Raw genomic sequence first — 13,484 nt, forward strand, 5'->3', positions numbered from 1 at the left:
TCTTCCCAAGTTTCCTTTAGGAAAATCAGCATCTGAATTCAAACACACTGTGTTACACATCGTAGGTTTCACCACACTGAAAGTGGAACATGACTTATGACCAGGTCTGCTTCTGCCAAGATCTGGTAGTTGTCCGGGAATTACTCATTCAGAAGAAATGCAGCGAGCAGAATGGCTGTTTGCTGAAATTCTAACATATTAAAGAATTATTACAAATTTAGATGACATGGAAAATTACAACTCAGAATAACACAGAGGCAGCCAACAATTTGGGCTCAGTAGCCCTGGACACAACCACACCATTTATCTGGGTATATTTCTTCTGAAGGCCAGGCCTAAAATGTACACAAAAGTAGAGACCACTGCTCTCATTATCATCAGAAGCGATATTGCTTCTGCCTCCAGCAGTTCAGTGATTTCACTCTTCCCCAGGGCGTATAAACAACTCCGTACTATGGAATAGTCACAGTCCTTAATATTTACAAATGGTATTGCTTAGCCTATAAATAGAAAACCACATTTCTGTTAAATTTTATTAGAGCTAAACTTAACATGGTCTAAGGCTATTTAATTCTAGCCCTGCACGAAACATTTCAAACGAAAACAACAGGTTCCCTTACTTGTATTTTTATATAATGCACTTTTAAATATTTACTAAATTATTCTAGATATCACCTCAAATATTTATTGTTTAAAAAAATTTGATCTAACTTTCCTTCAGTACGATGTACAATATGTCTTAGGACACAGGGACCTCTTTACATTCTGATGGGTGAGAAATGACTGTACCCATCAATGTCCTGTAGTTAACAACATCCCATGTTCAACACAGCTGCTAAGGTAAGAATGGTTAAGGACCGAATGCAGGCCCAAATTAGGAGCATTCTTCAAAATCAACTGTTGTCTTTTTACACAAATGTCCTAGTTGCAGTAAGAGTACCTTTCCTCTAAGCACTCATCTTTAGACCATACGGGGTAGCTTCTAGGGAGAAGACAGAATGAGGGGGAAACACGAAAACTATCTCAACTTCCTTCCACGTTCAAGAGGGTGCTTAGCTAATGCCAGGGCCCAAAGGCACATCATCTAAACAGAGTACTATTCTGCATAGTGTATTATTTTGCACAATGTTACTTTTTAATGTGAATATAGGAGAATTTTGAGATGAATAATCCAAAACACAAAAGATGTCTCAAACATAAATAACTGACTTTGAAAAAACAACATTTTTTGCAACTATTTTATTCAAATGCTTAAATTTTTTTTTTTTTTTACTTTGGAAAATATTGCATTTATACAAAAATAGAACAGTATAAAGAACCTCCATGTATCTATCACCTGGTTTCAACAATTATCAACTCAAGGCCAAACCTGATATATCTAAACCCTCACCCTTCCTCCACAATTATTTTGAAGAAAATCCCAAATATCATCTCATCTGAAAATATCTCAGTCCCATATGTTTTTAAACTTACATAAATTCTAAGTTCCTTCATACACAGCAGGTAAGAAGTGGGTAAAGATGCCTCAATATGCTTAAGGAGAAAATAGCCTGATATTAAAACTTCTTATGGATGACCCCAAAAGACAGTTTATACAATTGAATTAAATTATCAAGATTTCATTTTAGCCAGATTTTCATTTTTTCTTCTAGAAGAAGATTTTAAAAGACAATGGTGTTCCCTTTCTACATCTTGTTGTCTGCATAGTAAAAAGGTTTTGAGGAATCTTAGGTCACACAATAGTGAGGGTGTTCTGCCTCACAGTAACCCTGAACCATCTGAAATACACTAACTATCTACAATTTAGCAGATCATGACACGGTGTTAGTGTGGGGTCTTAAGTCAGATTTGTGTTCAAAGGAGGGCTCAGTTACTTATTAGCTGTGAGACCCTACCTATGGGATGAGCCTTTCTGTCCTCATCTGCAAATGGGGATTAGAATACCTTCCTTGTATTTATGGGGTTGTCCTGGGAGTAGAAATATTATTTGTAAAGGAGGTGGATTGCTTGGAAGTGGCATATCTACATCTTCAGATAAAAGACTAAATCTGTAAAATGTCCTACTTCAAACACCCAGTTGACAAGACCTTGGAATGGCATACAGATCCAAATCCATACAGACTTTCAATAGGTCCTGAATAGCCTCAACAGATACTCAGTTTATTTACATTACAAAAGGCAACTTTTTGGTGTGCTGAGACATAGGGGCATTGTTTAGGAAGATGAATACAAATCTTACCAATATTCACTGAATTGCAGGTACATCTTTAGAAGTGTGGAAGAAGTGACTTTTATTACTATAGAATAGTCAACTGCTACATTATACAATATGCACTTCCCTATCTTGAATTCTCAGCAAGCCCTTTCTTAAGGTGCGGACAAGTATATGTCACAGCTAATAGCTATTTCCACCTGCATATTCTACAGACAGCTCACACTTAGATGTCCAAAACTGAAGGTTTTTTTTTTTCTTTCCCTAGAAACGTATCCTGCTTGACTTCATGGTATGTCAGAAATTTGGGTTTCAACCTGGAATAGGCCCTCCTCTTTTTTTTTTAATTAATTAAAAAAAATTAACAACAAACAAAAATATTAACATATCATTCCATTCTACATATACAATCAGCAATTCTCAATATCATCACATAGTTGCATATTCATCATTTCTTAGAACATTTGCATCGATTTAGAAAAAGAAATAAAAAGACAACAGAGAAAGAAATAAAACGATAACAGAAAAAAAAAAGATTATATATACCATACCCCTCTTATCCCTCACACTGGGTTGGTTCCACAATTCTGATGGTTTCTGTCTCCCTTTAATCCAGCTTCCTTCTATGACAGCTCACACTGCCTTGGCTGAAGCCCTCATTAACCCTGTCCTGGATGACTTATTCTCAGCAACCATCACTGTCTACTTCACTACAACTTGTAGATTCCTGCTAAAGTAATCTTCAGATTGACATAAGACATATGATCAGATGAGTCCTCTGCTTAAAGCCGCACTGACTCCAAATGTCTAAAGGAAAAAGTAGCAATTCTATAAAGGGGGCTACAGCCTAGTATGGACGGTCTTGCTTCTATTTTTTTCCCTCCTTGAATTGCCTCTTCATTCTTCAAAACTTAATTCAAGTTTAACTTCCTCTGTGAAGCTTTCTCTGACTCTTCCAGGTGGAGTGGGTGTTCCCTTATTTAGGTCCCTCCTGTACTCGGAGCCTGAAGCTGCAATCAGCTATTTGCTTAGACACATTCCCTCTACTACACCTCAGCTCCTTGAGAGTTGGGACCTTGTATTATTCATCATTGAAAAAAGAAAATGAATAAAGGAGACTCTCAATACATTCTGTTACTAACAGCTTCACCACAATAATAAAAATACAATATCTAATTTGTTTAAAATTATAGTGCAAATAAAAAATAAAGGAGGAAGTTATGGAGTGAGTTTTAGATTAAAAAATACAGGGAGTTTTCTAAAAAATTGAACATCCCTAAACAATTCTATGGAACCAATGTCATCCTCATACCAAAGCCAGAAATAGATACCACAAGAAAAGAAAACTACAGGCAATATCCTTTATGAATTTAGATGCAAAATCATCAATAAAATACTAGCAAACCAAATTCAGTAGCACAGCAAAAGTATTATACATCATGACCAAATAGGATTCATTCTAGGTATGCAAGAGTGGTTCAACATAAGAAAATCAATATATGTAATATAACATGCTAATAGAACACAGGGAAAAAAGACTGATCATCCCAATTGATACAGAAATGGCATCTGACAAAATCCTGTACCCCTTCCTGATAAAAATACTTAGAAAACTAGGAATAGAAGTGTGGTAGTTAGATTCAGTTGTCAACTTGGCCAGGTGGAGGCACCTAGTTCTGTTGCTGTGGGCATGAGCCAATAGTACGTGAACCTCATCTGTTGCTCATTACATCTGCAGTCGGCTAGGAGGCATGCCTGATGTAATGAATGATGTTTGATTTAATTGGCTGGTGCTTAAATGAGAGAGCTCAACGTAGCACAGCCCAAGTAGCTAGGCATACCTCATCCCAGCTCAGTCCAGGCCTTTGGAGATGCAGAAATGAATCACCCCAGGGAAAGCTGTTGGAACCCAGAGGCCTGGAGAGAAGGCCAGCAGAGATCACCCTGTGCCTTCCCGCATAAGAAAGAACCTCAGTTGAAAGTTAGCTGCCTTTCCTCTGAAGAACCAATGAAATAAATCCCCTTTTATTAAAAGCCAATCCATCTCTGGTGTGTTGCATTCCGGCAGCTAGCAAACTAGAATAAGAAGGAAATATCCTAAACATGATAAAGGGCATCTGTGAAAAGCCAGCAGTTAACACTTCCCCTCCAAGATGAAGAACAAGATAAAGATGCCTAGTGTCATCATTGATATTCAACACTATGCTGGAAATTCTAGCTAGAGCAATTAGATAAGAAAAAGAAATAAAAGTCATCCAAATTGAAAAGGAAGAAGTCAAATATTCCCTATTTGTAGATTACATGATCCTAAATAAGAAAATCCTGAAAAAGCCCAAATAAAGCAATTGGAACTAATAAATGAATTTGATAAAGTGGTAGAGTACATGATCAATACTCAAAATTCAGTAGTGTTTCCATATACCAGTAATGAACAACCTGAAGAAGAAATCAAGAGAAAAATTCCACTTACAATAGCAACCCAAAGAATAAAATATCTAGGAATAAATCTAACCAAGAATGTAAGGATTTATACACAGAAAACTACAAGACATTGCTAAAAGAAATCAAAGAAGACCTAAATAAATGGAAAGGCATTATATGTTCATGGATTGGAAGACTAAATAGAATGAAAATGTAAATTCTTTCCAAAGTGATTTATAGATTCAATCCCAATCAAAATTCACAACAGCCTTCTTTGCAAAAATGGAAAAGCCAATCATCAAATTTACATGATAGGGTAAGGGGCCCTGAATAGCCAAAACCATCTTGAAAAGAAGAACAAGGTTGGAGGACTCATATTTCCTGATCTTAAAGTTTATTACAAAGCCATCATAATCAAAACAGCATGGTAAAGGCACAATGATATATATAGACTAATGTAACTGAATTGTAAGTTCAGAAATAAACCCTCATATTTATGGCCAACTGATTTTTGTCAAGGATGCAAAGTCTACCCAATGGGGAATGAATAGTCTCGTCAACAAATGGTGCTGTGAAAACAGCATCTCTATGTGCAAAAGAAATTAAGAGGACCCCTAACACACACCATATACAAAAATCAACTCAAAATGGATCACAAACCTAAATATATGAACGAGTACTATAAAACTCTTAGAAAAAAAACATAGGAAAACATCTTCAGGACCTTGTATTTCTTAAATTTTACACATGAAGGACAAACAATGAAAAACATAAAAGGGATCACAAACAGACAAATGTTTGAATCTCAAAGGACTTTATCATCAAAGTAAAAAGACAGCCTACTCAAATATATGGAAACCACGTCTCCAGTGAGGGTTTAACATCCAGAATATATAAAGATACCCTACAACCCAACAATAAAAGGACAAACAACCTGTTTAAAAAATGGGCAAAAAACTTGAATAGACATTTCTCCAAAGATGATACACAAGTGAACAAAACGCACATGAAAAGATGCTCAACATCATTAGCCATTTGGGCAGTGCAAGTGAAATCCACAATGAGATACTTTCCATATACACTAGAATGGCTACTAGTAAAATAGGGCCAATTGCAAGTGTTGGAGCGGGTGCAGAGGACTAGGAACACTCATTCCTGTTGGTGGGCATGGAAAAATAGTCCAACCGCTGTTTGGCAGCGCTGTTTGGAAGACAGTCTGGCAGTGCCTCAGAAAGGTATATATATAAATACCACACAACCTGGCAATCCAATTTCTAGGTAAATACTCAAAAGCTTTTGCACATTTATGTTCATAGCAGCATACATCATACAATGGATTATATTTAGCTGTAAAAATAATGAAGTTTTGACATGTGACAACACGAAATGTTGAGTGAAATGAGCCAGACACTCATATATAAACACAAAAGTATGGCCTCACTGATATGAAATAATTAGAATTAAGCAAACTCAGAATCTGACTATATAGAATATAGTTTACCAGGGGACAGGGTGGGGGCAGGGAATGGGAAGTTAATACTTAAATTGTGCAGAGTTTCTATTTGGGTTGACTGTATAATTTTGGTAATAGTGATGGTAGCACAACAATGTGAATGTAATTAACAGCACTGACTTTTATTTCAATGTGGTTAAAAGGTCAAATATTAGGTTGTGTATACATTACTAGAATAAAAATTAACAAAATATAAGACTGTACAACACAGACTGTGAACATATTGTAAACTATGAACAATACTTAATAGTACAATTATAAAAGTATTCTTTCATGAATTGTAACAAATGTACCACACTAATGCAAGGTATAAAAATAGGGTGATATGTGGGAACTCTGGCTAGATTGAAGTGCATAAAGCAATAAGGATCTCAGGTAAAGGTATATGTGTAATTATAAATGCCAGTATTATTGCACTGTATTGTTTGTTATGTAACTCTACTTCTTGCTTCACAGAGATGCCAAAATGCAAGTACATAAAAGTATGATTAAAAAAAAAAAACAAAGGGAAAGCTTTCCTCCTCTCTAGGCCAATTATAACTTTGTATACATGGACTAGGTTGGTATAATTTGTCCTGGATGTCCTAACGTATCAATGTTTATAAACTAAGAAAAAGTACTGGCTAAAGTTAGGCTTGAGCACTATAGGTATATAGTATAGTGGGTAAAAACACCTATTTGGGTTCAGTGTGCCTAGATTTAAACTCCAATTCCAACACTTAATAGGTATGACCTTGGGCAAGTCACATGCTCTCTAGTTGCTTAAGTTTCCTCTTCATTTAAATGGTGATGACAATAGTTCTTACTTCATAGGGTTGTTGTAAGGATTAAATGAAATTATATACATAAGGGGTTTAATAGAATACCTGGCACCCAGTGGGCTATAATTTATTATTTCCTATTCAATTTAATAACGTAGAGTAGAGTTTCTCAACCTCCACACTACTATTTGAAATTGGATAATTTCTGGTCCTGGAGGGCTGTCCTTTCACTGTGGGATGCTTAGTAGTATCCCTGACCTCTACATAGTACATATCAGGCACACAGTCTGTGCCCCAATGCCCTCACCTTTTCACAACCAAAAAATATCTCTCTAGACATTGTCAAATTTTGTTGGGGAAGGGACAAAATTGCCCTCAACTGAAAACTTCTAATCAAAGATATTGCTCTACTGGTAATGACACTGAATTCTGTAGCTTCAAGACATTTACTCTCCTGAGCTACAATTAAGAGTGGTGGGTTGGATGTTCCAGTCTCTTTGTGGCACCATCTGCACTTTTTCAAAGTTTTTTTGAAAGCACGGCTCTTTTTTTCACATCTCAATAACATGAATATGCTCTCCTTTAGATAACAAATATGCTCTATTGAATAATGGGATATGCTCTTCTTTAGATCCCAAAAGGGAAGGCAGGAAAAATACAGGTTAAAGAGACTACGGCAAAATAATACGGGAATAAGTTTGTGTTGGAGGCCATTTATCAAATACAAATAGCACACCAATCTCAGTGTCAAGTTAGGAAAAATAAGGGCTTATTTATGTCATTTGCACCCTATTACTAATGTGGCAGAGATTGCTAGCTGTCTATCAAAACCAGCTTCTCTCCTCCTGGACAAATGGCTGCATTTTCCAGCGTCTCTTGAAGTTACTTGTGGCTATGTGAGTAGGATTTTTGTCAGTGGAATGTATGGGGAGTGGGCCGTTTGTAGGATGAAGCTTTGAAGGCAACAGCAGTGGAGAGCCTCCTTCACACTCTCTTTCCATGGAAACCTGGATATGGCAGTTCAGCCTCAAACATGCTGATAACTGGGCCCTGGGAGAGCCACACAAGAGAAGGATCTGTGTCCCCAAATAACCATATGGAGAACTACTATTAACCTGGAAATGCTCTCCCTTAAACTGTTGAAATCAAGAAATCAACTTCCTGTTCTTTAGGTCACTCACTAGGGGTTGGGAACAGGGAGTTTATTTGTTAGAGCAGCTTAGCTTACACTAACCTACAAAGCTAGAACTTTGTGATTTATCCGGGGGTGGGGTGGTAGGGGGCAGGGAAAGCCCAAGCATTAAAAAGAGCAACCTGGAACTGATTTTAACAAGTTGATAAAATTATAAAATACATTCAACTTCAGTGGGCCATGGTGGCTCAGTGGCAGAGTTCTTGCCTGCTATGCCAGAGACCCAGGTTTGATTCCTGGCGCCTGCCCATGCAAAAAACACATATATACTCAACAGTCAACTTTAAAAATTCAGAAATTTTGATAACTCAAGAAGAGTACCAAATCTGATATTTGCACTAAAAAGAGCCTGCTTCAAAAAGAATAAACAAAACTGTAGGGGATTCCTTTAGGTTTGGGATAGTGTCTTTAAATCTTCTGGCCACCCTTCTCTTCCTTTGGTCTGGACCTTAATCACCTCATCACTGGTTGCCTCCCACATCATCTCGCCTCCCACGTTTCCAGCTGGAAGCTCTCTGCACATTACATTACCAGATCCATAAACCTTTTGCCATGCTCTGTTGTTGCTAAAATACTCCAAGAGCATCCTAATATTTAGGGATAAATTCTGAATGTTTTGGTAAGAAAGTGCTTCCCACAATCAGGCCTCAACTATTTCCTCTTTATTTGTTTCCTTTGGCTACAAATATCAATCAATCTACTGCCCAAGGTTGAAAAATGACTGTTTACTGTCCATCTTAGGTTCATGTCATTAGCCAACCAACCCAAGAGAATGTTGAAGCTAGAAGGAACCTTGGAGATTAGGTTTAATGCCTCCATTTTAATAAACAGGAAATCAATCTAGGAAGTTTGTATGAGGTGTATATAGTCACAAAGGTGAGAAACCTCCCCAAAGGAAGCTTTTCTTGATCACTCCAAACCGTAGTAATCTCTCTTATCTTTAGAAACTGCAAAAACGTAATGTTCTATTCTGATCCTAGGTCCTGCTTAAAGTGTACATAAGATTTTTGTCATTGGTATCCCAAGAGGGAAAAAAAATTCATCCATGGTTATTTCTTTCAGTTTTCTGAGTTTCTACCATGGGATAATAGTAATGTGCTATTCTAGTTTATTTCTTCTTATAGCACCTAGCATAGTGCTACCTTCCCAAAAGGTGTTAAATATTGAATTAAATGCCACAATTGTATTTATTCATAAAAGAAAGTAATAAAATTGAATTTATTTAAAAATTTTCTATAATTAAGACTTTTCCCTAATTAAGACTGCTCTCCTACTAATCAGACCAAAAACATGATTTTATGGCTTGAGACTATGAGTCTATTCACTATTTCCTGCAATTTTTCTTTAAAAGAAATAAACTTGCAACTCATATAAAATATGCATTTCATTTCATTAAATTCCACTATTGAGTTTATTCAAAGGTTAAGGGTTATCAAATGCTTAAACCAAGTTAGAAGGATCATGTGACATCATTATTTATTAACTTTATAAGAAACATCTCTCACTTCAGTGAATATTTCAAAGTGCCTGCTTTAAATATTGTAAAATAACATTTAATTTGTTTTAATAGCTTTTAATCTTAAAAAGTATTAGAGAATTTTATTAATGCATGCGCACAGACTAACCCAAAAGATATTTTATCCCCACCACACCCTGAATTAAATTAATTAGTATAACTATTTATATGTAAAGAGGTACCAAAATGTATACTTTAAAATTTATGATTTAATTTATAATATCTTTGAAGCTTTCACAATACATTATACACTTGCTAGTTTTGTACATGCCTTATCTCATTTTAAATTTTCCCACAAGTCAGGAGTTAAGTATGACGATTATCTCTTTTTTTATAGATGCAGAAATTGGGGCTCAGAAAGGTTAAGCAACTTGTTCAAGATCACACTGCCAGTAAGTGGTAAATTTGGATTTTAGACTAGGCCTAACTTGATTTTAATCACATGGCTGTAACACCTGGATATTTTCATGTGGCAGATTTTCAAAACCGACAGGAATGGAAAGGGAGGGAAGGGAGGAGAAGAGAGAGGATGCGAAGGAAAAGAAAGGTAAAATTTCAAAAGAAATGAGAACTGGAAACTCCTGAGTGTAGATTAAAATAATTTGGATAGTGACAGCAATACAATACTTTTCCAAGGATGCCTCTGGCAAAATCCTGCAAAAATAGGATCTCATTTGCTATTGGAAAATTTGTGTCCTCTTGAGAGGCACTGGCAAATCCAAAAATTCCTCTCCTGCCTTTTGGAGAGTAGGACGCTTTGAATTCTGACACATTTATCAGCTGGTATCTGGTGACTTCACCATTTTGGTAGAATTTCAAAGTACATCAACTTAGTTATTTAAAAACACACTTTCAAGTTTTTTTCCTTAACAATGTAACCCTTTGTTCGCAACTCTTTTAGGAAGATGCCTAGAATTAGTCATGGCCAAATAGCTGTTTTCATAGACATTTTATTTTAATCGTGATGATTTCAACAGCTCCTCCTCCTCAAATAAACTACAACACATCCCAAAACACCATCAATTATGACCCCACAACACCCCCACAGATTGGATAACGTACTGTTACCCTTTCCAGAAAAGGATGGGGGGAGGCAACTGAGTAGCAAGACCACTGGAAGTCCGTATATAGAATTTCGTTTTGATTTCCTGACATTAGCAAATATGCACTTGCAACCACCACTTGTTACACTAAAAAGAATCAATTTTCCCTCTACTAGAAGAAAAAACTCCCAGATGTACCCTTTCACTCGAATACGGCTTTCATTTATTTTCAGAAGCAAAAGTAAAATATTCAGGAATATGCTGACATTCTAAAGGAGGGAGGTATCCAAAAAATTCGCACAAACTTGGGCGCAGTGCAATTTCGCGCTGGGTACCGGAAATGAGCAGAATTAGCAGAGGTGGGGAAGGAGCTTCCAAGGCCGGGACGCAAACCGGAATGCAAAGTGGAGCCCGGGAGAGCGCAGGCAGTTCTGGTTTGCGCATCAGCCGCTGAGGGCCCTTACCTCGCAGCCCGCGTACCAGCCTCTTGGCCCACGCCACTCGGGGCGGCTGCCCGTCCAGGGGGTGACGGCGATGCAGCGGGTCCCCGCCGCCGGCCGGGCTGGGGCACGTCGGGCCCTGATCCTCCAGCCGGCGCCGCCTCCCACTCGGGTGCCCGGCGCCAGGGTAGCCCCCCAGTCCCCGGCCGCCGGCGCCCGCGGAGCTCACGGCTGAGGAGGCGACCGACCTCCGGCTGCCCGGACGCCACTCCACGTCCATCTCCACCACCATTCCCCCTTCTTCCCCTTCCACCTCCTCTTCCTCCTCTTCCTCTTCCTCCTCCTCGGCCTCGAAGCCTGGGTTATCCCGGCTCCATGCCTGCCTCGAACAGGACGAGAGAGGCGGAGAAGGAGAGGCCGAGGCTCCAGCCGGGGGATCCCGCGCGGCCGCCTGCCGGATGCGCTCCATCTCGATCTCCAGGCCCCTCTGCTCGCGGAGGCCGCCCGGAGAGGCAAGGCCGGCGCCCACCGCCGCGCTGCCCGCCATCAGCCGGCCGGGGCCCGCCGCTCGGGACGCCGATGGCCGCTTCGCGTCCCCGGGCGGCTGCGGCTGCACGCGGCTGGAGTTCACCATCGCGGTCACTGGCGCCCGGCGCCCCTTTGCGCCGTGTTACACTCGGTGCTGCCCACAGCAGGAGCCATATTCTTTTCTTCCCGGGGCCCGCCGCCTCCTGCTCCCCGCCCCCGACCTCCCCGCATTCCCGCGTCCCTCGCCCGCCTCCTCGGCCCGCCTCCCCACCCCTCGCCTCGCCCCGCCTCGCCTAGTCCAGCGGCCGCGGCGCGCTGAGGGGGGAGGTGCGAGGAAGCCGCCCCCGCGGCCGGCGCGCTCAGCTAGCGCGTCCTGGACCGAGTTCCAAGTGGAGTCTGAGCCCCGGCGCGGACGCCCACATTCCATTCGGTGGAGGGGCCCGGAGAGGACGAGAGTCGCTGACCCGCCTGCCCGCTTGCGGGGAAAAGGCTCCTGCAGCTGTCGCTGCCTCCCCGACCCTGAGATAATGGTTAGGTGCCCGCTAACCGCAAACCACTTCTGGTTCGATTTATGGAGAGAAAGAAAAAACCTTTTGTGGGATGGTGTGAATTAGCGAAATCCAGATTGTGCTCAAGTTCCCAGCGGAGGCAAAGGAATCTTTCCTCCTTTGGAAACGACTAACTCTGACTTCCTTTGCTTTCAGCAGCCCTCCTCTCTTTGAGTCTGATGCTTTTTGGGTGGTTTCTTCAGTCTTTCGTTGGCTCCTCCGTAGATACATATGGGACATCCCTAAGATCCTGCCTCGGGCCTCTCACACTGCTTGTCTGCCGGTGCTCCCAGCGTGATCTCATTTCCCCCAGTAGCCACTACTGGTCTCTGGGTAATAGACTCCTATATCAGGCGCCAGGTCCAGAACTTTATTTCCACTCTATTGAATGTACCCGATTGATGCTCTGAAGTCATCTCAAATTTAACCTATCCCAGAGTAATTTTATTATCTTTTCCCTTCCTCCTTTAAATTTGCCTCATCTCTTACATTCCGGTTGAAGTTGACAGCATCACTCACCTCCACACTTCCTAAACGCCTCTTTTTTATGATATGCCCTTCTCATCTGCACCAGACCTTGCTGCTTCCGCCTCACATATATGTCATTGATAAGACCTCTCTCTTTCACGCTATTACCAAGGAGTTAGTCTGGCCCTTATCTTCTGTCTTGTTTCATTTCACGTTGGTCTCTGTCAATTCTGCCTCCATTCTTCACTTTAGCGTCCGCGTTGCTTCCGGGATTATATTCCAGAGCCGAACCCTGCCTGTGTCATTTTGACTCTTAGAAACCTTGGTGGGCTTCCAACAGTTTAAAGGGTAAAAATTTAATTTCCATAGTTGGCTTAGGAAGTTATTATAATCTGATCCTAATCTGCTTTTCTAGCATTGTCTACTCTCCCTTACCCACCCCAATTCCCTGGTGCAACGTAGTTGTGTGTTGTTTTTTTTTTTTTTTGGTTGTTGTTGTTTTGTGAGCTCATAACGTACTGCTCGTATTTAAGTAATGATGTCTATCTACCGCCCGAGCCTGCCCTTTGTCTGTTTAGGATCCCGGGTCCTTCACTAAACTGAGCTTCTTGAAGGTGGGGCTAGAGCTAATCATCAGTTCATTCTGAAGTGATTTAGTGTGTCAATACTGTGTACTGAATTTGGAGTTGGTCATGTAAGGAAGACCCTTTACAGTCCCTGCCCTCAAAAGGAGATACAAATAAACCAGAGATTGGCTACTGGGAGATAAGGGTTATGAGGCTGGCATCTGAGAAACCTTACATGTCCCGAATAGCAGCGCCCAGTCAAAGGCTTCTTAGACA

General features: G+C 40.3%; 1 protein-coding gene across 1 annotated transcript in view; it reads right to left on the bottom strand.

Annotated features, from left to right (window-relative positions):
• PKD2 (polycystin 2, transient receptor potential cation channel) overlaps window positions 1-11,838 on the bottom strand; it is a 62,489-nt gene extending 50,651 nt beyond the window's left edge. The window contains exon 1 of the mRNA XM_077142889.1: window positions 11,123-11,838. Coding sequence (XP_076999004.1) covers window positions 11,123-11,732 — 610 coding nt within the window. The 5' untranslated portion in view covers window positions 11,733-11,838. The remainder of the gene's footprint in view (window positions 1-11,122) is intronic.
• Between the last annotated feature and the right edge of the window lie 1,646 nt (window positions 11,839-13,484).

This window comes from Tamandua tetradactyla, chromosome 24 (genome assembly GCF_023851605.1).
Source record: "Tamandua tetradactyla isolate mTamTet1 chromosome 24, mTamTet1.pri, whole genome shotgun sequence".
Lineage (NCBI taxonomy): Eukaryota > Metazoa > Chordata > Mammalia > Pilosa > Myrmecophagidae > Tamandua > Tamandua tetradactyla.